At 42.8% G+C, this 27,297-nt stretch overlaps 1 protein-coding gene and 2 long non-coding RNA genes across 4 annotated transcripts in view; 2 read left to right on the forward strand and 1 right to left on the reverse strand.

Moving 5' to 3' along the window:
* Positions 1 to 384: 384 nt before the first annotated feature.
* LOC125627844 (uncharacterized) lies at positions 385 to 2,136 on the forward strand. The gene is made up of 2 exons (XM_048832447.2): positions 385 to 940; positions 1,529 to 2,136. The coding sequence occupies exons 1-2, from the start codon at positions 385 to 387 to the stop codon at positions 2,047 to 2,049; spliced, it is 1,077 nt and encodes a 358-aa protein (XP_048688404.2). The 3' UTR covers positions 2,050 to 2,136.
* A 13,803-nt stretch (positions 2,137 to 15,939) lies between these two features.
* LOC142072367 (uncharacterized) overlaps positions 15,940 to 27,297 on the reverse strand; it is a 230,362-nt gene continuing 219,004 nt past the window's right edge. The window contains exon 3 of the long non-coding RNA XR_012668769.1: positions 15,940 to 18,765. This is a non-coding gene — a long non-coding RNA (uncharacterized LOC142072367). The remainder of the gene's footprint in view (positions 18,766 to 27,297) is intronic.
* LOC125637617 (uncharacterized) lies at positions 19,123 to 27,158 on the forward strand. Of its 2 annotated transcripts, none has more exons than XR_007357006.2 (4): positions 19,123 to 19,815; positions 21,631 to 21,742; positions 23,166 to 24,141; positions 24,670 to 27,158. It is a non-coding gene; the product is annotated as an uncharacterized LOC125637617 (long non-coding RNA). The 2 variants fall into 2 exon arrangements; XR_012668764.1 differs by having other exon boundaries at positions 21,634 to 21,742.

Below are 27,297 nucleotides of genomic sequence, written 5' to 3' on the forward strand. Positions count from 1 at the left end.
AGCCCTGGTCTACACTAGGACTTTAGGTCGAATTTAGCAGCGTTAAATCGATTTAAACCTGCACCCGTCCACACAATGAAGCCCTTTATTTCGACTTAAAGGGCTCTTAAAATCGATTTCCTTACTCCACCCCTGACAAGTGGATTAGCGCTTAAATCGATGTTGCCGGCTCGAATTTGGGGTACTGTGGACACAATTCGATGGTATTGGCCTCCGGGAGCTATCCCAGAGTGCTCCATTCTGACCGCTCTGGACAGCACTCTCAACTCAGATGCACTGGCCAGGTAGACAGGAAAAGAACCGCGAACTTTTGAATCTCATTTCCTGTTTGGCCAGCGTGGCAAGCTGCAGGTGACCATGCAGAGCTCATCAGCACAGGTGACCATGATGGAGTCCCAGAATCGCAAAAGAGCTCCAGCATGGACCGAACGGGAGGTACGGGATCTGATCGCTGTTTGGGGAGAGGAATCCGTGCTATCAGAACTCCGTTCCAGTTTTCGAAATGCCAAAACCTTTCTGAAAATCTCCCAGGGCATGAAGGACAGAGGCCATAACAGAGCCCCGAAGCAGTGCCGCGTGAAACTGAAGGAGCTGAGGCAAGCCTACCAGAAAACCAGAGAGGCGAACAGCCGCTCTGGGTCAGAGCCCCAAACATGCCGCTTCTATGATGAGCTGCATGCCATTTTAGGGGGTTCAGCCACCACTACCCCAGCCGTGTTGTTTGACTCCTTCAATGGAGATGGAGGCAATACGGAAGTAGGTTTTGGGGACGAAGAAGATGATGATGATGAGGAGGTTGTAGATAGCTCACAGCAAGCAAGCAGAGAAACCGGTTTTCCCGACAGCCAGGAACTGTTTCTCACCCTAGACCTGGAGCCAGCACCCCCTGAACCCACCCAAGGCTGCCTCCTGGACCCAGCAGGCGGAGAAGGGACCTCTGGTGAGTGTACCTTTTAAAATGCTATACATGGTTTAAAAGCAAGCATGTGAAAGGATTACTTTGCCCTGGCATTTGCGGTTCTCCTAGATGTAGTCCTAAAGCCTTTGCAAAAGGTTTCTGGGGAGGGCAGCCTTATTGCGTCCTTCATGGTAGGACACTTTACCACTCCAGGCCAGTAACACGTACTCGGGAATCACTGTAGAACAAAGCATTGCAGTGTATGTTTGCTGGCATTCAACCAAAATCCGTTCTTTATCTCTCTGTGTTATCCTCAGGAGAGTGAGATATAATTCATGGTCACCTGGTTGAAATAGAGTGCTTTTCTTCAGGGGGCACTCAGAGGAGCCCATTCCTGCTGGGCTGTTTGCCTGTGGCTAAACAGAAATGTTCCCCGCTGTTAGCCACAGGGAGGGGAGAAGGTTGAGGGGGTAGTAATGCGGTGGGAGGAGGCAAAATGCGACCTTGTAATGAAAGCACATGTGCTATGTATGTAATGTTAACAGCAAGGTTTACCCTGAAAGAGTGTAGCGACTGTTTTATAAAATGTGTCTTTTTAAATACCGCTGTCCCTTTTTTTTTCTCCACCAGCTGCATGTGTTTCAATGATCACAGGATCTTCTCCTTCCCAGAGGCTAGTGAAGCTTAGAAAGAAAAAAAAACGCACTCGCGATGAAATGTTCTCCGAGCTCATGCTGTCCTCCCACACTGACAGAGCACAGACGAATGCGTGGAGGCAAATAATGTCAGAGTGCAGGAAAGCACAAAATGACCGGGAGGAGAGGTGGAGGGCTGAAGAGAGTAAGTGGCGGGCTGAAGACAGGGCTGAAGCTCAAATGTGGCGGCAGCGTGATGAGAGGAGGCAGGATTCAATGCTGAGGCTGCTGCAGGACCAAACCAGTATGCTCCAGTGTATGGTTGAGCTGCAGCAAAGGCAGCTGGAGCACAGACTGCCACTGCTGCCCCTCTGTAACCAACCGCCCTCCTCCCCAAGTTCCATAGTCTCCACACCCAGACGCCCAAGAACGCGGTGGGGGGGCCTCCGGCCAACCAGCCACTCCACCACAGAGGATTGCCCAAAAAAAAGAAGGCTGTCATTCAATAAATTTTAAAGTTGTAAACTTTTAAAGTGCTGTGCTTAAAGTGCTGTGTGTCATTTTCCTTCCCTCCTCCACCACCCCTCCTGGGATACCTTGGTAGTCATCTCCCTGTTTGTGTGATGAATGAATAACGAATGCATGACTGTGAAGCAGCAATGACTTTATTGCCTCTGCAAGCAATGATTAAAGGGAGGAGGGGAGGGTGGTTAGCTTACAGGGAAGTAGAGTGAACCAAGGGGCGGGGGGTTTCATCAAGGAGAAACAAACAGAACTTTCACACCGTAGCCTGGCCAGTCATGAAACTGGTTTTCAAAGCTTCTCTGATGCGTACCGCGCCCTCCTGTGCTCTTCTAACTGCCCTGGTGTCTGGCTGCGCGTAACCAGCAGCCAGGCGATTTGCCTCAACCTCCCACCCTGCCATAAACGTCTCCCCCTTACTCTCACAGATATTGTGGAGCACACAGCAAGCAGTAATAACAGTGGGAATATTGGTTTCGCTGAGGTCTAAGTGAGTCAGTAAACTGCGCCAGCGCGCCTTTAAACGTCCAAATGCACATTCTACCACCATTCTGCACTTGCTCAGCCTGTAGTTGAACAGTTCCTGACTACTGTCCAGGCTGCCTGTGTACGGCTTCATGAGCCATGGCATTAAGGGGTAGGCTGGGTCCCCAAGGATACATATAGGCATTTCAACATCCCCAACAGTTATTTTCTGGTCTGGGAATAAAGTCCCTTCCTGCAGCTTTTGAAACAGACCAGAGTTCCTGAAGATGCGAGCATCATGCACCTTTCCCGGCCATCCCACGTTGATGTTGGTGAAACGTCCCTTGTGATCCACCAGAGCTTGCAGCACTATCGAAAAGTACCCCTTGCGGTTTACGTACTCGGCGGCTTGGTGCTCCGGTGCCAAGATAGGGATATGGGTTCCGTCTATAGCCCCACCACAGTTAGGGAATCCCATTGCAGCAAAGCCATCCACTATGACCTGCACATTTCCCAGGGTCACTACCCTTGATATCAGCAGATCTTTGATTGCGTGGGCTACTTGCATCACAGCAGCCCCCACAGTAGATTTGCCCACTCCAAATTGATTCCCAACTGACCGGTAGCTGTCTGGTGTTGCAAGCTTCCACAGGGCTATCGCCACTCGCTTCTCAACTGTGAGGGCTGCTCTCATCTTGGTATTCATGCGCTTCAGGGCAGGGGAAAGCAAGTCACAAAGTTCCATGAAAGTGCCCTTACGCATGCGAAAGTTTCGCAGCCACTGGGAATCGTCCCAGACCTGCAACACTATGCGGTCCCACCAGTCTGTGCTTGTTTCCCGAGCCCAGAATCGGCGTTCCACAGCATGAACCTGCCCCATTAGCGCCATGATGCATGCATTGTCAGGGCCCATGCTTTCAGAGAAATCTGTGTCCATGTCCTGATCACTCACGGGACCGCGCTGACGTCGCCTCCTCGCCCGGTATCGCGTTGCCATGTTCTGGTGCTGCATATACTGCTGGATAATGCGTGTGGTGGTTAATGTGCTCCTAATTGCCAAAGTGAGCTGAGCGGCCTCCATGCTTGCCTTGGTATGGCGTCTGCACAGAAAAAAGGCGCGGAACGATTGTCTGCCGTTGCTCTGACGGAGGGAGGGGCAACTGACGACACGGCTTACAGGGTTGGCTTCAGGGAGCTAAAATCAACAAAGGGTGTGCCTGTACATCAAGGAGTATTTCAGGCAGGACTGCACGGAGGGTTCCAATAAGAAATGGTGCACCTAAGTTATCGTTGTTATTGGAACAAGGAGGTTAGCCTGGCCTCTGATTGATACATGGCTAGATTTACCTCGCTGCACCTTCTCTGTGAGTGACTGCAGTGTGATCTAGACAGGGGAGGAGACAAATGAGTACAAAACAAATCTGGTCTATTTCTTGTTCTGACCCACTCCATCTATCTTTTACATCTTTGGCTGGCAGCAGACGGTGCAGAAGGACTGCATGCCATCCACATCTCATGGCTGCTCGGCAGAAGATGGTACAGTACGACTGCTAGCCATCTTCATCTCTTGCCTGCCTGGCAGAAGATGGTACAATACGACTGCTAGCAATCCTCATCTCTTGCCTGCCTGGCAGAAGATGGTACAGTACGACTGCTAGCAGTCCGTATCGCCTGCCCGCTCACCATAAGACGGTTCAATAGGACTGACTGCAGGACTAAAGAGAATGACCTGGTCAAGTCACTCCAAATTTAGTCCCTGCGCCCATGTCTGCCCAGGCGCTCCCAGCCGACGGGGCCAGGAGCACCTCGGACACGACGAGGACGACTACCAATCGTATTGCACCGTCTGCTGCCAGAAGGCAACGGGTTGCTGCTACTGTGCAGCAAAGCCGTACCGCGTCTGCCAGCACCCAGGAGACATAGGGTGACGGTTACCTGAGCTGGCTCCATGCTTGCCGTGGTATGGCGTCTGCACAGGTAACTCAGGAAAAAACGCGCGAAATGATTGTCTGCCTTTGCTTTCACGGAGGGAGGGAGGGAACGGGGGCCTGACGACACGTACCCAGAACCACCCGCGACAATGTTTTAGCCCCATCAGAGTGCTCCATTGTGACTGCTCTGGACAGCACTCTCAGATGCCCGATTGTTTGCCATTGCTCTGACGCTGGGAGGGGCGCTTACAGGGTTGGCTTCAGGGAGCTAAAATCAACAAAGGGGGTGGCTTTACATCAAGGAGTATTTCAGGCAGGACTTCACGGAGGGTTCCAATAAGAAATGGTGCACCTAAGTTATTGTCCTTATTGGAACAAGAAGGTTAGCCTGGCCTCTGATTGATACATGGCTAGATTTACCTCGCTGCACCTTCTCTGTAAGTGACTGCAGTGTGATCTAGAAGAATGAGTCCCCTAGACAGGGGAGGGGGGGAAGCAAATGAGTACAAAACAAATCTGGTCTATTTCTTGTTTTGATCCACTCCATCTATCTTTTACATCTTTGGCTGGCAGCAGACGGTGCAGAAGGACTGCATGCCATCCACATCTCATGGCTGCTCGGCAGAAGATGGTACAGTACGACTGCTAGCAGTCCGTATCGCCTGCCCGCTCACCATAAGACGGTTGAATAGGACTGACTGCAGGACTAAAGAGAATGACCTGCTCAAGTCACTCCAAATTTAGTCCCTGCGCCCATGTCTGCCCAGGCGCTCCTGATTGACCTCACAGAGGCGACCAGGAGCACCTCAGACATGACAATGACGGCTACCAGTCGTACTGTACCGTCTGCTGCCACAAGGCAAGGGGTTGCTGCTACTGTGTAGCAATGCCGTACCGCGTCTGCCAGCACCCAGGAGACATAGGGTGACGGTTACCTGAGCGGGCTCCATGCTTGCCGTGGTATGGCGTCTGCACAGGTAACTCAGGAAAAAAGGCGCGAAATGATTGTCTGCCCTTGCTTTCACGGGGGGAGGGAGGGAACGGGGGGCTGACGATATGTACCCAGAACCACGCGCGACAATGTTTTAGCCCCATCAGGCATTGGGATCTCAACCCAGAATTCCAATGGGCAGTGGAGACTGCGGGAACTGTGGGATAGCTACCCACAGTGCAACGCTCCGGAAGTCGACGCTTGCCTCGGTACTGTGGAAGCGCTCCGCCGAGTTAATGCACTTAATGCACTTAGAGCATTTTCTGTGGGGACACACACACTCGAATATATAAAACCGATTTCTAAAAAACCGACTTCTATAAATTCGACCTAATTTCGTAGTGTAGACATACCCTAAGAAAAGTAGGGAGGGATATATCATAGGGTAGCTGGCCCTTTGAAAAGGTCAGAGGTACAGCCTGCCACTGACAGGCTCTGCAAGGAGGTTGAGCCAGCCCAGGTCCACCTGGGGATAGGTAACTGCCTAGATAAGTGGCAGGCAGTTAATTAAATGAGGCGGCATCTGGGCTGAATAAAAGACTTATGACAGCTCAGTTGGAGTAGAGTCTGGAAGAGGAAGAAAGCTCTGGAGGAGGGGAGTTTCCAGAGGGTCTGAACTAGGCAGAAGCTGTACTCTTAATGGGAGATGTTGGGATGAATGACCCTGTTAGATTCCCACTGGAATGGATCAAGTATGACTGTGCTTGGCTGAATAAGATGCTTAAGGAAGTGGAAGTTTGAGAGATTTTCAGTGGAATACTTCCAGTCCCTCGAGAAAGAGGGTAAAGGTGTGACAAGATAATGAAGATCAACAGATGGCTCAATGGTTGGTGCTATGAGGAAGGTTGGGAGGATCAACCATTGGGAGGCACATACTGAAAGAAAACTCCTCTCAACTGATGGACTCCACTTGAGTATCTGGCCTTATTAATCTTCTGGGATCAAGGCTGGCATGATTGATAAGAAGGGCTTTAAACTAGGAGATGGGTGAAGACAGTCAGGAGAGCCAAGTGAAATCTCCATGCCTAGCTTCAATACACAGGAGCAGGAAAATCAGGTAAATGAAGATATAGTAAGGGATAATGGAACATTGCAAGGTAGAAAACTCGATGAAGGCCAATGGAAACTACTGAAATCCTTGTACTCAAATGCAAGGAGGATAAAATGGAGAACTAGAACTAGTGGTGCAGGAAGTCAAACTGGATATTTTAGGGATTAGAGCAATGTGGTGGAATAGTACGCATGACTGCAATACAGGTATTGAAGGGTAGATGCTGTTTAGGAGAGATAGAAATAAACAGTGCCGCCCAGCGGATTCAGGGGGCCTGGGGCAAAGCAATTTCGGGGGCTCCTTCCATAAAAAAAGTTAGTTTTGCCACCCAAGCAGCGAAGAAAAAGAAAAGAAGAACCCAAGTTGTGCGGCCAAAGAAAGAAAAGGACAGGAGGTCCCGCTGCCGAATTGCCGGGCGGCCCTGGAAATAAAGGTAAAGGTAATGGTGTAGTGTTGTACATCAATTCAGTGATAAAAGGTAAAGAAATACAAAATGACAGTATGGACAAAACAAAATCTGTTTGGGTCAAAATCACTTTGGGGAAGGACTGTAAAACACATTCTGTTGGGATAGTGTTAGATGTCTGCCATAGACCCCTAGGGTCAGATTTGGATAGGGATAGTGATCTCTTCAATATTATTCCAGAAATAAATACTAGTGGGAATTGTGTCATAATGGGAGACTTTAACTTCCCAGATATAGATTGGAGAATGAATGCTTCTAATACTGGGTCCAGTTATTCCTGGATGTGATAGAGTTTTCTTTATCAAATCATCAAGAACCAACAAGAGGGGATGCCACTTTAGACTTTGTTTTCACAAGTTGTGAGGACATCCTAGAAGAGCTGGTCATAGGAAATAGCCATGGATCAAGTTATCATGAGCTGATTCAGTTTAAATTAAAAGAAGGATAATCAAAAGCAGGTCGACAATTTTGATTTTTTATTTCAAATGGGCAGACACTGGGAAATTAAGGGAATTAACTGGATTGAAGAGCTCAAGGACTTAAGTGTGGAGGAAACTTGGAATATCTTCAAATCAACTTTTCAAAAACTCTGAAATTTGCATCCCAAGAAAGAGGAAAAAACTTGTAGGGAAAGGTTCCAGTCCAAGCTGGATGAATAAGCACCTCAAAAAGGTAATTAGGAGAAAGCAGAGAGCCTACAGGGAATGAGAAAAGGAACTGATCAACAGAGAGATTAGAAAATCTGGAATAAAGTGAGTATTGCTAAAAAGCAAACTGAATTAGCTCTTGCGAAGGAAGTTTTAAAGTAAGTAATAGACTTTTTATTTATACGTATAACCCTTCTGCCAGGTGGAGCCAGCAGCAACCTGGGCTGGGTTCAATATCTAGCGGTTCCTTTCCATCAATACAATACAGAACCGGCTTGAGCCCCCACCCAGTAACCTGGGAAAATGACACACCACCCCTGGGCACCTCTGGGAGGCAATACTTTCCCACTCCCAAGCACAGAGTCTGAGTGTAGAAAAGAAATGTTTAATAAAAGAAGGAAAGTAACTCAGCATTAATTTGGGAAAACACCACAAACAGGGTTCATAAACATAAGCCATGAGTAAAAGACCCACTTCCAAGTAGGTTAGGCAGTGTCCTTTTCCCCTCTTAAGTCCAGCAACCCCAAAGCCCCTTTCATGTGTCTGGCCCTTCTCTGCACCCCACTCACAGTTGCTGTCCTTGGTCAGTGCAAACCCAGAGTTCAGAGGTGCATCTGCAGAGTTCACCTCCCTCACCCCGCCCCGGGTGGGGTAAAGAGAGACTTTACTCACTTCGCTGCTCGGGGACTCATTTGCCACCCCTGTCTGCCAGCCACCCTGCAGGCCGCTCACCAGCTGCTCCTGCTGGCCGCCTGCTCACCACGGTTGCTGCGCCTCTCTACCAGCCGCTCTGCTGGCCGCTTGTCACGCCTCTCTGCCTCACCAACCACGCGTTCACCAGCTGACTGTCAGTCACCTTCTGCTGCCACCTGCCTCTCTGCTGTGAGATATATTATAACAGCTTTCTATAAGTCTTTTAACTGGTGTCCTTTGATGCAGTCATCGTCTAACGTCTCTATTTGCTGTATTATTGAAGTTCTTATTAATTAGAAGAATGATGTCATTTTCATTTTCTTGCTGCTCTTGTTGCTGTACTATATCATTTCTTCTTTCAGCTAAGTCTGGTGTTGCAGGTAACAATTGCAAATGTCTCTGATTTTGTCTATACATTTGACCACTATTAAACCTGATATCATAGGACTGAAGTGCTACCTCTTATGTTACAGTGGTTTTCGGAGCCCAGTTTTTACCATTATAGATATGTACTCTGTCATTTGGTTTCAAATAAGGTAGCTTATGTGATTATCATAATAATTTTTTGATACAAACTCGACTGTGAAATTGAGGTCCATTATCAGTCGTTACTGAATTGGGAATGCCATGGCTTGCAAAAATTGATTAAATTTTATTCATGTCTTATTTGACTCATGTGTTTTCAAATATAGATATTTCAAGAAAATGTGAAAAATAATCAAGAACTGTAACATATACATGTCTTTTATATTCTACAAGGTCAAAACCTACTTTACACCACATTCTTAAGTTTTCTTGAATAAATATCATAGGTTGTTTAGACTGAGCATTTCAATATTTTTGCTATATATTTTTGCATTTGTATATTTTGCTATATTTTTGCTATATGTCATATTCTTTCATATAATCCTCTATGTTTTGGTTCATTTGTGGCCAATGCAGTACCTCTCTTACTCTACTTTTACATTTTTCTATGCCTAAATGTCCCTCATGTATATGTTTCAACTTCTCTGCTGTTAACCCTAACGAAATTACTACTCTATTACCTTTAAACAGAATTCCTTCAATTACTGACAAGTCTTGAATAAATTGATTACATGATCAGTATCATTTTTTAATTATATCCTTTTTCAATAGGGTTTTTAAATTTTTAAATTCTCATCCTCTCTGGATGTCATTCAATTTCTTTCCATTCTTTCTGATATAGAAAACAATTTTAAGTACTCTACACATCCCACATCATCTTTTTCAGTTACATTGATTACATCATAAGCTCCAGAAAGAGTATCAGCAACAATTAATGTTTTGCCTGGCTGATATTCTAATTTTAAATCATATAAATACAATTGAAAAATATTTTTTGTAACTGAGGTGGCATGTCTATAGTATTCCTTTTTGAAATATTAACTAATGGTTTATGATCTGTTCTTTCAGTTCAGGTCTTTCATATATAAATATGTGAAATTTTTTGCATGCAAAAACCAGTGCCCAAACCTCTTTTTCTATTTGAGCATACTGTCATTCGATTTTTGACATAGCTCTAGATTCATAAGCAACTGGTTTTCACAGATCACCATACTTTTGAAATAAGAACTGCTCCGAGGCCTTGTTTGGGTGCATCTAAAGACAATTTTGTAAGTCTTTTGCTATCAAATAGTTTTAATATAGGAGCGTAAACTGTTTACATTCTTGTTTTTGTTGACAGTCCCATTTCCAATTATTACGTTTACAAAGTAAAGCCCTTAAATGTATTGTTTTTTTTCTGCTTGGTTAGTTACGTATCTTCCTACAAAATGAATCATACCCAAACATTTCTGTAATGACTCTTTATCTTTGGGTAGGCAATATTATCAATGGCTTATATTCATTGTGGATCAATGTGATCCCTGACTGGTCAGTTTTTCTCCAAGAAATGTTAATTTTTGCACTCTAAATTTACAATAATTTTTGTTCAGCTTCAATCTGTTTCTTTTCTTTAGACAATGCTTTAGTTAATCTTATATCATGCTCTTCTAAAGCTCATCTCCATATCATAATATCATCTATGCACAATTGTCTGCCATCTATATTTTCAAAAATCTTTTGAATTGCTCTGTGAAATACCTCTGGAGCAAAACATAATTCAAAAGGTAATTTTTTAAATCAGTAACTTCCAAAAGGTGTTTTAAACGTACACAGCAATTGACTTTTTTGCTCCAATGGTATTTGCCAAAATCCATTCAAAGCATCTAAAGAAGAAAAGTATTTTGCTCCTGACGTTTGTTCAAATATTTCTTCCCTAGTAGGTATTTTAAAATGTTCCCTTTTAACATACTTATTTAAGTCTTTTGGATCTAAACATAAATGTAACTATTGATCTTGCTTTTCTAATATTACTAATGAATTCATCCACTCAGTCGGTTCTTCCACTCTTTTAATTATATCTAATTAATCAACCTTCCAAAATTATTTTGTATCCTAAAGCTTAGGATATTTTTCTAGTTGAATGTATAACTGGTTTCTTTGTTTCATTTAACTCTATTTTACACATTGTATCCAATTTACCAATGTCAATGAATAATTCTTATGTTCTATTTCATGTGTTTCATAATCCTGAATAGTCTAAATTCTACCAATTAGATTTAGTGCTAAACATGCTTCTAAACCTAAAATTGCAATACCTTGTCCCCTTAACTACTACAAATCTTATATCTTCTAAATTATTTTAAAATGTGATCTGTAATTCACAAATACCCATAACAGAATTTTTTTCAGCACTATAAGATTGTAAATTAACATGCATTTGTTCTCTAAATACAAGTTTTACTTTTAGATTTTTTCCCCCGGAAATTACATTAGCTTGTGTACCTGTATCTAGTACATACAAAATAAACGTTCCATTAGTAGAAAGTATAACTGTCCTATCCTCCTTGCAGTTTATGTAGTCACTGTTTCAAAATACCCAGAAACAATGTTTCTTCATCTGTAATGTCAGCTCTGTACTCCTTATTCGGTATCTTCTCTGAGACTTTTGAATTTTGAATTAAATATTTATTTCTAAGTTTTTTCAGACTTTTCTATTTACAAACTTTTGTGAAATGATTCTGTTTCTTTCAGATATGACCGGTTGCTAGACATTGTTTAGGTTGGTACTTCCTTCCATATCTAGAACAATCTTTAATACTTTCACTTTGTTTTCCTCCATAGACTTGTTTGTTTTTTTACTTATTTCTTATTTTTTACTTTTTCTCCCAGGTCTGAGTGGCACATCAGTTTGTTTTTCTTCTAAAATGTGCAACTGTTGATTAAGTTCAGCAGTTTGGCAAATTCTCACTGTTTTTTCCAGATTTAGATCCTGCTCTTCTAACAGTCTTTTTCTTACGCTAATATCTTTTATACCCATCACAATTTCATCTCTTAGCATTGACTCAGATAGATTTTGGAAATTACATGTCTGACTTTTTATCTTTAGATCTATTAACATGATTCAAAGTCTCTTCCTCCATTTGATTAGTTGAGTGAAACTGAAATCTTTCAAATGTTTCATTTCTTTTTGGTAAATAGCATTCCTCAATTTTTTTTAAGATAAACTTGTAGCTCATTTTCTAGCATTAAGCTCATATGAATTAAATAACCAAATTGCTTCATTATCTGCAATATTCAAAAAGATGGCAACCTTTTGTTCATTTTCCTTAAGAGTAGATCCCAATGCCCTCAAAAAGAAAAGAAATTCTTCTTTAAACTTTTTTCCAATTTTCTACAGCATTTCCTGATATTTTTAGAAATGTGGGAACTCTTAATTGATCCATCTAATTTCATTCAAAATTGTTTTTCACTGCTGAGTAACTTTTACCTCACTTTTTAAAATAACTTCTGCTGGTTTTTTACTACTTTCTTCACGCCTAGTGTCATGTATTTGTTTTTTATTCAAGTAATCCACTACTCTTAATAATAATTCATTGCTAGTAACTCAACAACAGTCTTTATGAGATACCTAGTTAACATATATACAGAATCTCTTAACTCAGGTCAATCTGTCAGTCTAACCTAATACTCACTGTATGCGCACACTGTCAGCTCCCACACCCTGGAGATTCTATCAGTTCCCTTAAAGCCACAGTAACACCACACTTGTGATGGTTGGGAGCAGGGCTCACTTCCAATTTACGCATTATGTTCCTAAAGCTCATGCATCAGGGTTTCAGCCAACCACCTGCAGGGGTCAGGAAGGGATTTCCCTCTCCCACCCCCTACAGCTGGAGATGGGACATTGGGGAGAGTGGGTCAGAGCTCTGAGGTGGCACTGAGCTTTCTCTTTCAGATGCTTGGCTGGCTGATTCTTGCTCACATAGTCAGGGTCTAACTGATTGCCATATGTGGAGTCGGTAAGGAATTTTTCTCCCAGGTCCGACTGGCAATTTTTGCCTTCCCTGCAGCATGTGGGTGTGAATGTAGGTTACCTGCCAGGATTAGCTGGGTATAGCTCATTTAAATTTGGTGCACCTCTGCCCCTCCTGTTTTCTGCCTGTAGAATGTAATAGTTTAGTCTCTTATGTGCCTCATTTGCTTTGGTCTCATTTCCCTTGTAGGTTTTAGTGTGTGGGTCGGGTTGGTGGGCTTTGATATACTGGAGGTCAGATTAGGTGATCGAGTGGTCTCTTCTGGCCTTAAACTCTATGACTCCTAAAGGAGGGGAGCCCAAGCTAAGCAGAAACTATGTTCCTGGAGCAGGGGAGCCCGAGCTGAACAGAAGCTGCGTTGCTAGGATGGGAAAACTAGAAGGAGCCTGGACCAAGGTAAATAGTGGATGCAGGTGATGGCAAACAGATTGAGTCTCTCACAGAAGGAAGCAGAGATAAATGGTTTTCTTTGTACTTTGTGTGGGTTTTCTGTTAAATAAATGATACTCTCAGTGGAAGGTGCTCCTTAATACATGAAGCTTAATTATACTCCAGGCTGCAGGGAAATTGATCCAGATCTCTTCAGATGCACCACATCCAGCTACAGGGGCACATACAGAGGACAGGCCTGCACTACAATGGTATGAAAATGTTACCTTTCTGATTCTTTTTTGACATCTTGAATACCACCATGGATCACATCAATGGATATTTCAGCATCTCTGTAAGACAATTCTTTTCAAACCTTACCTTTAAATCCTGCTGCATATACTTACTTCAGGTAGCCTTAAAATAGCTTTATTTTGAATGTTTTGTTTACAGATTTTTTAAAAAACAGCTATTTTTGTCAATCAGCATTTCTTCTGATTTTCTCAAATATGACATTTGAATTCATACATTTGCTCTTAAATTTTGGTTTTACAATTGATGTTAAAAACAAAACAAAAGAGGAAAACCGCAGTCCTCTCACACTGATTTAGGAGTGAGTAAACTTTTAACTAAAACACTTTTCCCCATACTGTTCCTACCTTACACACCCAACCCACTCAGATCCAGTGGCTCTGTAGGCACTGAGGTATAGAATTAGTTCTTGATTCAGAACCTAAGTATTTCCTGAAGTTCCACTGACTGACATGCTCAAACTGGAGAATGTGCTAATAAGCTTTCCTGAGCAGGGATGGGCTTAAGCATATGCTTTGTTGAACTGGGGCCCTAGTGTTATGGGGATGAAGATTTAAAAGCCCTCTTCCCTTCTTTCAAGTATCAGAACTGGAGTCTTCCTAACAAAAGGAGGTGAGCTAACTACTGTGCTTGCTTGTGGACTACAACGCCAAGGCAGCATGGTATGCTGGCTAGGGGATATGTCTAGTCCCGAGGAGAGCTAGCATGTGTCAGTATCCTGGAGGGGGAGATTTTCAAATTATTGAAATTTAGTGGGAGTTAGGCACCTGACTGCTATTGGTGCCTTCGAAAATTTCCCCTGTGGTCCGTGTTATGGGCACCCCTGGGGTGCAAACTGCTCCTTTTCAGAGCAATAGCAAAGCATGCTACTAAGCCCACCTCATGGATTTCTGGTTGCTGGGAATGCTAATCCCTCTCAGCTGATCCACAAGCACAGAGTTTGACCCATAGATGATGAAATTAGAATTGGCTAAGATCCTTAGGTCAGTGCTCCCAATGCAGTATTGACCTCAGCAGAACATTTTCCAGACCTTTGCCCACCTTCCATTGACCCTTCCCTCATTGGTCCACATACCTGTTACTGTTCCGCTGTGTATCAATAATACCAGAAGTAGTGCCGTTAGTAAGTCTCTGTGATGAAGAATGGCTTCCATATGAACTAATTCAAGACCTGATCCTGCAAAGAGTTGAGCACCTTCCCCTCCCAACTTGGGAGAGGCTTAATATCACACAGGATCAGGCCCTCTGTGTCAGTGAATATAGTGCCAGGCTGACAATATCCTGGACACACCTTGTGGAATTAAAATAAACTTTGTTGAATTAAGTTAAACCTTAACGAATTAAGCTAATGCCTTCGGGTTCATTGCATTAAGAACGCAATTGTGTTTGTGTTCTTGTGGTACTGTATGTAACTCCTCTAGGAGGAGGGGGTTGCTAATGTAATCCCCCTGGTTATCCAGCTGCTCTGGTTCCACCCTCTGAAGAGGCTGGCATATACTACTTCAAACTGGATACTCCATGGACAAAATAACAAAGAAAGGTTTTTTTGATAAATAGCCTGGTTTTAAACAGGCTAAGGGCCTCCTTCCTGATCCAGCAAATGGACACAGCCTTTGGTACATTGAGGGACCCAATCCTTTGGTAAGGGTTGGAAGGACTGGGCCTAAAAGGTCTTATAAGACTGGGGGCTTCTTCTGAGCTAAAGCTGTGATGAACTTGAAACCACAAGGATGGGTGGGATTTGGAAGGACTGCTCCTGCCAGAGCCAAGGATAGGTTGGGATGATCTCTGGTAAGCTTATTAGCACATGCACAGGTTTTTATTGTTTTTAATCTGTTTTCTCTGTAGTGCTTTACCATAAGAATAAAATAGGCTTGCATCAAAAACTGTGGTAACTTACAACTGTGGGAAGTTACCCTGTTAACTATCTCTGAAGAGAAAGCAACCAGTGTGCTTGGGCAACATGTCTCTTCCGTGAATAACAGTATGGTAGGAAACTGTGTAGCCTGGAAATATCCCAGTCAGAAGGGAGTGAGATGCAGATCTCCACCCAGGAGAGGAAACAGCTAGGGAGCAGCAAGCCCGGGAGTGGTTGCTCTTGCTGGACCACAGAGGAGAAATACAAGTGCAGTTGCCTTGAACTGTGACAGATGCATAGGACATCCTGTTCCCATTGAAGAAAATGAGAAAGCTTCAGTTGACTTCACTGTTGAAGGATCAGACCCCTACCTGGGAAGTGGAGGAAACTAACATGGGGGTAGGCTTGGTAAAATCTGATTTTTAAAAACTGACAGATAATATCAATGTTTATTTTTATGGGTTTTTTTTTCAATGTATGTGTTCACAGTTGTGCAAAATTATGGGTTTTAAGCTTTTTTTATTTTTATCAATTCACTTTTCACAGGCGTGAGAAATTATCGCAGGGGAGGTCAGACAATAGTGACAGGAGATGCTGAGATTCAAAAAATTAAAGCTTTGTAAAAATTCATATAGTCAACATTACATGTCAAAATATAGAAAGCAAACATTCTTAAAACAAACAAGTTCTCAAGTAGCATTGTTTTTATTTACTTATCTGCACATTTCAATTATCATTGATGGATTTTTTTTGTTGGTTTGTGTGTGTGTACGGTGAAATCAACATTTACTGACATTTACCAATAAAAATCTAAGCCTTCCAAGCCTAAAAATGGGGCTTTACACTCAAGATTTCTCACCATCACAATACAATGCAAACTTTCGCAGGAAAAATTTCATCAGGCTCACATACACAATCATTTTCTCATACATAAAGAACACGATGTTGATGGCTAATACACCATATTGTTGAGCTCTAATATACTATATAAAATATCTAATGTTGAGCACAATTGCTAATACAAAACAGTCAAGTGACGATTCAAAGAAAGCATACTATTAAAATTATAGTGTGTCAATTTGGTAACAAAAATTGTCAGCTTCTGACTGATGTAATCACCTCCCTGTCTGGGTGTCAAAATAGGTCAATAGAGCATTCTCTTCACAATAGCCTGAAGTAAATGTTGTATTCCAATCTAAATCAGCTGCAGAAGAGGCATTCCCTCTTTCATGTAGATTTATTATTTGTTATGTTCCTCCTGGATAATATTAAATCAAACAAAGTTTGGTTTGATTGGACAGCTCTTCAGCTGAGGAAAACGCCTGCCCATAACTTGGCATCACCCTTCTGTATGCTCACACCTTCAGCACTGTAGCTCAGTAACGTAAAACACTTTGCAGAGCCTCAAAGTTCAGCTCAGCCAACCATGGCAAGGTCAGTCAATTAAGCCGGAGGAGCGTGTTGAGGGGAAGGTGGGGGTGGGGACTGCAGCATGACCACAGCCCTAGCGACCATGGCTCAGTTTCTAATGGCAACCATCTCAAAAGCTCCTCTGTGTGCAGCTTCATAACAAAGTGTTGAAAGTGCTGTTCTGTGAACAGTGCATCCTCCCTTACCAATCCTGATTCAATATTTATCTTCAAAGCTGACAGCTTATTAGAGAATTCAGTATGAAGATTCTACACACTTAGGCAGGTAGTGAGAGATTAAAATACCATTTTGGACCCACTACTTTTAAATCCTGTGTTCCTCAGTGCTAAGTATCACATGCAGTCAGTGTGTATCTATTACTTGGAGCCACTTCCCTTCTCCATGTTAATATATTACTAACTGTGTTCTAAAGGTGCTTGCAGATTCATGGCTGGGGTAAGCCTGATTTCAATCATTTTCTCAGAGCTTAACATAGGAAAATTAGATTAATTCAGTCATACCAATAGGCAATAGTTATGGAGTTTAATAACTGAAGGAATAGGAATCATGAAATATAAGTGAAAAATCTAAAAACATCTAAGACAGTATAACATTTTTAAAGAACTTGCAGACTACCTTCCCCTATATGGAACAAATAACCCTCATCAAAGACACAGACTACATTTACATCGCACCCAATCTTAAACAAATCTGTGTGCTGTAAACATACAGATCTGAGGGCTGTCAGCTAAACCACATATTTGCCCCAGGGGAATAGGACTCAGGACCTTAATACTTGGATAAAACATCAAAGCACTGAACAAGTCAAAGCAACATTTATATTTTTCACTGTAACAATTTCATGATTATATACAGTATAATATATACTAGTACAAACAAGTTTACTTTGCTTATTAAAACCAATCAGAATGTTGATACATTTCTATCAACAAACCAATACTCCAATTTAATCTCTCTTCCAGCTAGCAAATAATTGTTTTGAGAACACTAAAAAGACAGGAAACATGGAGCAGGCATGCCAGAAAAAGAGAATGAACCAGTACACAGATATTGACATCTCTCCATTGAAATACCACCCCCTCGCCGCTGCTCCCACACCCTATACTTTTTCAAACATCTCGTTCTGACATCACAAATTTAAGCATAGCTGTTCTTTGCATGTTCTGTACAGGATGAGTAGGTGAACTGATTGGTTGGTGGAGTAAATGAGTGGTTCAGTAAATGTGTATAGCAAATGCTATCTACCCATGGTTTGATTTCCTTAGAGTGCAGCTGTATCAACCAAATCAACATTATAATATTGTATGAAATCTCTCAGATAATCACTGAGATTTTGCCATGATTCCCCCTTGCCTCTGTATATTTCTCCCTCCATTTTTTTTTGGAAGGGAGGGGCTCAATATGTCTTTCATGACTCTGATAGCTCTGAGGCTTCTCCAGACCTACAATATTTTGCACACTTCTCTTCAGGCTTGGGGGAAAGGGCCAGTATTAATGAACTGAGCCAGCTTTTCCCAGTTAGCAAGAAGCATTCATTAGAACAGTTTGGCTTCCTGCCACCCACCGAAGAAACCCCTCCCAACAACTTATTTTTAAATTCAGTATTGTTAATACTCTTACTTTAGCTTTCTTTTGAATTGTGTCCTCTAAGCCCAGAAGGTATGCAATGCCCTAAAACCCCAGTGACACCTGCCGGTGAGGACAGAGTTCATTTCCTGCAGACTTTCAGATAAGTCTCTTTGCAGTGCAGAGCTAATGGCAATTATGCAAGAGGTTGGTTATCCTTTCCTCCCCAGGGTAAATGGCCTTCTCATTTCCAAGGCAGGTGAATGCTGTCAACACACAGACCCCTGTTCTCTGTGGAATCAATTTCCAACCTGACCAGGCCCCAGGAAGTGGATTTCATTGTTTGCACCATTTTGCTGTCCCTTTGTTCAGTGATAGATGCTTACTGAGCCTTATGATTTGTATAAATACAAGCCACATTATACATTACACTCATTCACATCAGAACATATTGGTTTGTCATACATGAAGTTTAATTGATGCAAACTTGAACTTCAGGGTGTTGAGTCTTCTGGGCAAACGCTGTCACTGTGATTCAGTGCTGTATGTTCCTTTGAACAGAACAAAGATAGAAAGATAGAAATCTGGATTTAACTGCCCTATTTCTTTCTCTCCATAGTGTCAATAGGCAATTACAAAAATACAGTTGTACTACTGAATGCACTCAGTATTACTTCTTGTGTCTCCTGCAGTCTTATTGCAAAATATCTCATTGAGCCAACCATTTGCATCCCTGGACAGAGCAACTTGTGTGTAAAGTCCATGTTAGCAGATCAAGCATAGCTTTGTTTGCACTTATTCACTGCTCATCCAGCATTGCAGTAAGTGGTTTTGCATATTAAATAAGTGCACAGTAACCTTCCTTTACCTCCTCAGAGCCCCACCCCCTCCCACCCAGCCTCAGGAATCAACACTGTTGCTCAGTCTGAGACACACTGTGAGGAAGCTGCCAGGAGGTTGCTATAGTAACTGTTCTGCTTTCAAGAGCTATTTTCCTGGTTTGAGGGGAGATGGAGAAGGCCAAAAAAAAAAAAAAAAAAAAAAAACCCAACCTGGAGAAAACTAGGCAGCCTCTGACGAGAGTTCAGATAAAGAAGGTCACAGTAATTTTCTGGCACTGACTAAAATAACCAAGCGGATGTGGGAGTTACAAAGCAACAAAAGAGAAATAGGTGAAGTAGAAGGGCAATAATTAAATTATTTGGTAATGTTCCTAAATTAGAGCATTTCAGATTTATATCAGCGCAGATCATCTGGATAATATTTTATGAATCTTTTCATTTTTCATCCTGAGTTACAGTAATTTAAACACAAAAGGCTAGATTCTGAGCTCAACTTTGCCAGTTTAAATCTGGAGTAATTCCAACAATGCCTATTAAGCTTCCCTGGATTTGCACTGGTGTAACGGAGAGAAGAATGTGGCCCAGAATACCTAATTTTACGAAAGCATGGAACAAAGGTGGAGGCTAAAGGCTGTAATTCTAACATCTGCAAACCATTTTCTGAAACGGTCTTTCAACAATCAAGAGTATGTTGGAAACAAGGAACAATCTGTCTCTCTCCGCAGGCTTCGGCCACTTCTGAGTAGTGGGCCTAAAGAGGTAAGTCAAGTTGCATGCTAACCAGACTTCCACTGAGTGAGTTGGCAGCTATTATTTGAATACAATCACTCGTAGAAGTACAAGTAATGCAACCATTAATTCCAGGACTGACAGGGAAAGACACTGAGGGTTGAATGCTCAAATGGAGCTGGTTCCTAACTTCTATTTAGGCTCCTAACTTCAACTGATTTCAATGGCAATTGAACAATTCAAACTCCTTTCGAGCATTCATTCCTGACTGTCTGATGTCGTGGCATTATTGTTAGTGTAGCCCAAGAGTATACCTCCAGGAATGACATAAATATATGATAGGTCTGTAGTGATTTTGTAAAACCATTAGGGCAGGGGTGGGAAAACTACAGCCCCTGGGCCGGACCTGGCCTGTCAGGACTTTGGATCTGGCCTGTGGGATTGCCTGCCCTGTGGTGCTGTGGGTTCCGTGCCACTGCTGGAAGTGGCTGGCACCAAGTCCCTGCGGCCCCTGGGGGAGGGAGGGCAGAGGGCCCTGTGCACTGCCCTCGCCTGCAGGCACCCCCTCCAGCCCCACAGCTCCCATTGGACGGGAACAGGGAACTGCAGCCAATGGGAGCTTCAGGGGAGGTACCTGCAGGTGAGGACAGTGCACAGAGCCCTCTGCTCCCCCAGGGGCCGCAGGAACGAGGTGCCACCTGCTTCCGGGAGTGGCGCAGGGCCAGAGCAGGCCGGGAGACTGTCTTAGCCGCGTTGCACGCCACTGCCACCCCAGAGCCACTCCAGGTAATTGGCGCCGGGTCAGAACCCACACCCCGAACCTCTCCTGCACCCCAGCCCCCTGCCACACCCCTCCCACACCCCTTCTGCACCTCAACCCCCTGCCCTAAGCCCTTTCCAGCACCCCACACCCCAACCCCCCTCCTGCATCCCGCACCCCCTCCTGCACTCCAGTGCCCTGCCTTGAGCCCCCTAAACCCCTGCCTTGAGCCCCCCTGCTGCACCCCGCATCCCTCCTGCACCTCAACCCCCTGCCCTGAGCCCGCTTGTATACCCCGCAACCTCCTGTGCCCCAACCCTTTGCCCTGGGCCCCTTCCTGCACACTGCACCCACTCCCACACTCCGCACTCTATCCTGCATCCCAACCCCCTGTCCCAGCCCTACGTTCATGGCCCTGCATGCAATTTCCCCACCCAGATGTGGCCCTTGGGCCAAAAAGTTTGCTCACTCCTGCATTAGGGTATCTATGGAACAGGTTTGTTAAGGTCCTCGAGTGGCTGGTCCATATAAGGGATAAGAGCCTAGTGATAGAATTCTTTTTCACCTCAAACGGTAGATAGCTGTGCTTTGGTGCTGACAGTGGTAGGTTCAGTTTCTACTGATCACCCCTTGTGCTTGTATGTATCTGGTCAGGGAGTTGTTACACCCATAGCAAGTAAGTACTGGAGCTGGATTTTACAGTGGGAGTCAAGTATTTCAGTTGTAGCCACTCTGTATTTAAGAGATGGAATATTATGTGTGGAAAAAAATGAATTTTAACTTGTCAGCTTTCTGTAATTATATATTTGTTATTTTCTATGGTTAAGATTTGCCATAACAAAACAAAAATAAAATTAAACAGCGAGAAGGGAGAAGAAAACCGACTGGGTTGAATTGTGCTTCAGGACTGGGTTCTAATGTCCCATGTGATGATTTGTCTGAAACGTTTTTGATACAGGTAGGTAACAACAGACAGGAGCAAGAGGGAGTTAGGGGATTAAATAATATTATTTTAAAAGTGGAGAGCTAGGAAAACATGAGAAGCTTAGAACTGAATCTAATCCCTTGGGCACCTCTCTTCATAGCAGGTGTGACATCACACACGCTTTACACTTTTCCTGCGTCCATCGGCTGGAAAGAAAAGTTGTACTTGGATGGGTGGATATAATAAGACATGTGGAGAAACCAAATTAACAGGTAAGAAATTCTTCAAATTCATTTTTTTCCTTTCTCAGTAAGAGGCACTAAGATAAGTGGCAGCACATGGTTTATAGTTGCATTATTATAGCAGCCTTCCCAGGTGGCCAGTTCAAATGCTAACTAATAGTTCTGGTGCTAACTAATCTGGCAAGAAGATTCCAGTGGGTGGAGGAGAGGATAACAGCTGCCTTTCAACTCTTACACTTGCCAACATAGGCATATGAGGCTTTTTGTTGTTCCAGGAACCTCTCAAGCACAGAGAAGGTAGAAGTCCTATGAATTGGAACCACCTGCTTGAACTAATGTTTTGGCAAGCTCCTGTTTGCCTGGAGTTAGTTCAGAATATTCTGGGCTTTGTGGAATGGGAAGCATCCACAGAAATTATTTGCTGCCCCTTATATATTTTCAATACCATTGTTGTCAGACAGAAAACACGTAGTGAACAAGCCTAATCAGTGTGAATCGTACAGAGTGTGCCACTACTCTGTACTGCCATATTCCATTGTATTCTTGACTGACACAGTAAATCAAGTGCTCAGAGATTTGGTGGTAAACCACATTCAAAATTGATGCTCCAAATAATCCTGCGGTTTCATTCATTGTGTTCTGTCACTCTCAAACCCTTTAACACACAGTATTGCAGGTTTTGTGACATTTGTTTTGGAGAGGCTAGTCTGGACAATGCTGATAGTCTCAAACAGTCTCCAGAGTGTAAACATGCAATCCAATATTTGTCCATATCAAAGGTTTGAGCAGGGTGTCTTAAGCTTTCCTCAAATCACATTCATTTACTCCACAGAGCTAAAGAAAAAAGCTAAAGCCAAAGAGCATAATTTTCAGTGTTGCTTAGCACTGACAGCTCCCATTGACTTCTAACGGCGTTTTGGTTGCTCAGCATTTCTGAAAAACCAGGCCATTATGGTTCTAGAGATAAATAGGTGAAAGAGAACATTGTAACATAGGTCAGCTGCAGCCATTTGATCTATATGCCTATCCATCTCATGCTCGTCACTGTAGTATTGAATACCTAAGAAATGACATGGTATCTGAGTCATGTATTACATGAGAGGTTTGCTGGCTTGAACTGGCATCATCAATCCAGATTTCTATAGTTCCTAATCCAAACATGGGCAGATCTGTTTCATTGTGTGCTATGTATGATGTTCATGTAGCCATTTCCTGCAGTGTTTTCCTAGACTAGGTGTTAATATGTATAATAATGGTGCTAAAATCTATGTTGTTGATCTTTGATAGTTCATAGCAGCTTTTTTACTTTAACAATACAATAAAACAAACTCTTAAGTTGTGTACTTACTTGCCTTACTGAGTGATGGATTGTGCCCACCCAACTCCCCACTGTTTATGATGCTCATGTGTTGTGTCACTGAGGCAGAACTATTTCTTTTCTTCTTTTGTGGAGAACTGACAGCTGCAGAGGCCACAGGGAAAGGAGCTGCAATATTCAAGGCAAGATGAGATAAGTATTGGAAGAGGATTCCAGCACGGTTAGAGTTGATGAAATGGCTTACAGAGTTGCAGGGGTGGTAACAGGCAAATTTATAGATGGAAGAGATGTGAGAAGAGAAAAAAGTGAGTTGAATGTCTGAGATGATACTAAAATTATAGATAAAAGAGATAAAGCAGAGGATCTGGTTTGAAAAGGGGAACAAAGTTTGATGACACTTCTCTTCACTAAGATGTCAGGAATGCAGCTGCCTCTGGGCTCGGTTGCCGAGCAAACCAATGAGCTCATCTGAGTGTTATAAACCCTCACTATGTTTTCAATGCACTAAAACACCCACAGCTGGTCCATGCCAGCTGACTCAGGCTGCAGGGCTATAAAACTGCAGTATAGACATTCAGAGTCAGGATAGAACCCTTCCCCTTCGCAGAGCCCAAGGCCCAGCCTGAGCCCTTACACTGCAATTGGATAGCCTTGAAGCCTGATTCTGAGCCAGCTGACATGGGCCAGGTGTGTGTCTTTTATTGTGCTTCCTAATGGGTCAGAAGAGCCAACAGATCACCATTTATTTTTTGTAGCAACAGCAGCACAGCAGCTGCTCAATGCATTCCACACCTTCAGACCTGCTTCCTGCCCAGCCCTTGCTCCAACCCTGGCAAGCTCCGCTTCAGCCCTAGTTCCTGCCTACTTCTGATTCCAGACTTATGGGTCTGACCACTGGCTTGTCTCCTGACCATAACTCCAATTCTGCCCTTTGGTTCTGTTCTGGTTCCTGGTTCTAGATCACAGGCTTGCCTCCTGACCGTGCCTCTGATTCTGCTCTGACCACTAGGTCAGACTCCTGCTCTGATCCCTAGGTTGCACTGGCTACACCTTGGTGTGTGACACAAAAGAAGTATTTGTGCTTCTGAAACATCTAGAGAAGGAAATTCAGGTAAGCGTGTACTGTTTTTTGTTTAGTTTTCAGTGAAGCCTCAGTCAGACAGGTAAATCACCATACAAATGTCCTAATAATCATTTCATACATTATACGATGTTTTCCTTTATCAACATTCAGAAACATTTATGTTTAAAAATGCAGATTGTTTTTCATCAATTACATAACAGAATGTTGACACTATGTTGATACTTTAGACAATAAGAGTAAAAAAGAAGAATGTAATAAAACTACAACTTGTGTGGCATTTGAAATCATTTTATCTAATATATAAAGTAAATACTTTGTCATCTTAGCCATAAAATCTTTGCTTAATATCCCTGGACATTTATGGGTAGTATTTTGGGAACTTGTGGGAGCCCATATTCATGAAAGAAATAGAAATATATTGAGAACAAAAATAAATGCAAAATTGAATAACTGTTCTAAAGGACAACCAAAAGGCATTTCCTAATCCGTGTTATGATAAACATGCATGAAAATTCCATGAAAATCAAACTTAATTTACTGTTTCTTTTTCTTCAGACAAAAGAAGTCTGATGAAGAAGAAGAAAAACATGTATGTTCCTACATTTCTGCTATAAATTTCTCCATATCTCTCCTTAGTGCTCACAAAAATGATTCTTTGTATAGAACTGTAGAATCATTGGACCCATGCAAAAACAAAGGAAGAATAAAGCTTCTGTAGTTGGGCATTATCAGAAAGAAATACTCTGTATTCTTCTATCTAAGTTTATTTTTGTATAAATGTGGTAGAAACCTAAAAAAACCAACAACCACTCATTAGATGGAGGTTTCAAATGTAAATAAGTCAGTATAGTTAAACCAATTTACCTTATTCCAATTGTATATATTCACACTGTTGCGACTGCACTATTACAAGCTTCCTTGCATTTATGCCATGTACTGTGCTGTACTAGATCAATTGTTGTCCATCATATGGATGGGTACCCCAGGTTACTGGCACTGCTCCCAGGCCTGCTGCATTCCTAGCAATTTTCATACTAGAATGTGGGATAAATTCAGGAAGCTAGAGGAACTGCGGGAAGAGTGGTGAATCTCTTATAATTCTCCCTGCTGTGTCTCAGAACTCACTTGGGTGCCTCTGCCATTACCAGACTGTGCCCATATTTTACATAAGCCCAGACCATCAGGCTTTGTGTGCACATGTAAATACAATGAGCAAACTTTTGGTCTGATCCAAATACCACTGATGTTAATGGGAGTCTTTCAGACCCTTAAAAGTGAATTCAGTTTTTAGATACTTCAAATGTCTCCTTTGTACTAACAATGGAGAATACCACTAGAATCAGTAATCCGGAACTGCTATGAACTTTTTAAGTGTACCCACTGCATGTGTGTGCACATTTAGGAATTTTGGTACCTAAACTGGCCTTATAAAAGATGTGCACAGATATTTTTAACATATAGTTCTCCTGTTTCTGGAGTGCAGCCCTTAAGAATTATTGAGGGTAAGAGCACATGCAGCCAGCTAGAATCATCATGGAACCAAAGGATTTTGTTTCCTTCAGCTAAATAAACCAGGCCTGAGAAATCTACACTCTTAACTTCCTTATTTTATACCTTTTGGTAGGGGGTGAAAATTCTAAGCTCGATGGCTGACATTGCTAGCACAGCAAAGGGCGTCATCAGAAATGTCATGGTGGTAGGCATGTGAGGAGTCAAGTCAGTTGCAATAAGCTTAACTCAGCTGGAACTTGTTCTTTGCATAACATATATTTCACCTTGGTATCAGTGCAATGAAACAAGATATTCATTTATACCAGCGGTTCTCAACCCATGGCCCGCTGGTATAAAGGGCCCGGCTGACTCCAAGCTCCCCTCAGTTCCTTCTTAACCCCCCATGAGAGTTGCTGGAACTGATCTTCTTGCTCTTGCAACTGCAAGTACTCTCAGTAGACTGTGTTTTTATTCTATTATAAATAGTTTAGTTAGCTAGGTTTTTACCCCATCTGAGGGTTTTATTCCATTCCCAGAGTTGAGGGATGACTCTGGCACTGGGCTTCAAGGCCTGCATTTCCTGCAATAATGCTAGGCCCCTGAGCGACCCACGCTCAAGTTACTTGAAGTGCCTCAGGATAGCTCATATCAGAGCTTTGCCAAATTTTCAGGGACTTTGAGCCTTGTACAAGAAAAGATAATGAAGCCAAGCTAAAGTTTCTACTCACGGAGGTGGCCTTAAGACCTCCAACTGAGCTAGGTCATTCAGACTCGACGCTGAGTGCTTCAGTATCAGCATGGAGCGTGCCTCCTACTGTGCCTGAATCCCGGCACCGTTCACCATCCTCGGTGCCTAGGAAGAGGCATAAGAAGCAGACTGCTGAGAGGGGGAGATCCCCAGCACCCAAGTTGGCTAGTCATGGGTTAAGAGTAGACGACAGTCTACGTTTAAGCAGTCCTTTGCTTCAGAAAATGGTGATTAAACATCCACCACCCTCATGTGAAAAAACTTTAACCAATTTGTCAGGCTCATTGGGGAACTTTCTTAGATGGAAAAGATTTTAACACATCTGCACTTTCATTTGTTTCCTTTACTGCAGTGCTCACTAACAGATCCGCACTGTGAAGCACATTAACCAGACAAAGAAGTTGTTTTCTAAGTTCCACTACAGCATCAGAAAAGGTTTATCCCTATTCACCATTCTCTCCCAGGACAATATTCTGCCATCAACTTTTATGCAATGCCCCTATGGGCTCTGATAGGAGTTTCAGATGTCTGGAACTATAAGCAGGACATAGCTCTCACTGATACATTAACAGTTTCAAATGCAGCATCCCTTGATTTACTCAGAGTAATCGATAAAACAATCAATTTTTTTTGTAACGAGTCCATCTGAAAATAGTTTTCTCGCAGATCACCAGTGCCATGATTTCCACACTAACGGGCTTGATCTTGTTGGTTTTGTTATTATTTATTTCAGATAATTGGAATTAGTTGCCCATTGCATCGCATGTCTTGTAATTGCAATGTTCAAACAAATGATGTTAAATAAATATTTATATACCTCTGACTTTGTTTTGTTGTTTTTTACAGGGACTTTTTTAAAAAGCAAAGCCACATTGAAAATTTACTCCCTGAAAGGTTTAGCAAATTAACTAGGCAGCACATAGGTGTGCAGTACTTGAGGCTTG

Source organism: Caretta caretta, chromosome 1, assembly GCF_965140235.1.
Source record: "Caretta caretta isolate rCarCar2 chromosome 1, rCarCar1.hap1, whole genome shotgun sequence".
Taxonomy (NCBI): Eukaryota; Metazoa; Chordata; order Testudines; family Cheloniidae; genus Caretta; species Caretta caretta.

Bases quoted from the DNA above. Each gene is read 5' to 3' on its own strand.
- LOC125627844 (XM_048832447.2), top strand. From the start codon at position 385: ATGATGGAGTCCCAGAATCGCAAAAGAGCTCCAGCATGGACCGAACGG. The intron at 941-1,528 runs GTGAGTGTACCT...TTTCTCCACCAG, and splicing joins AGGCGGAGAAGGGACCTCTG to CTGCATGTGTTTCAATGATC.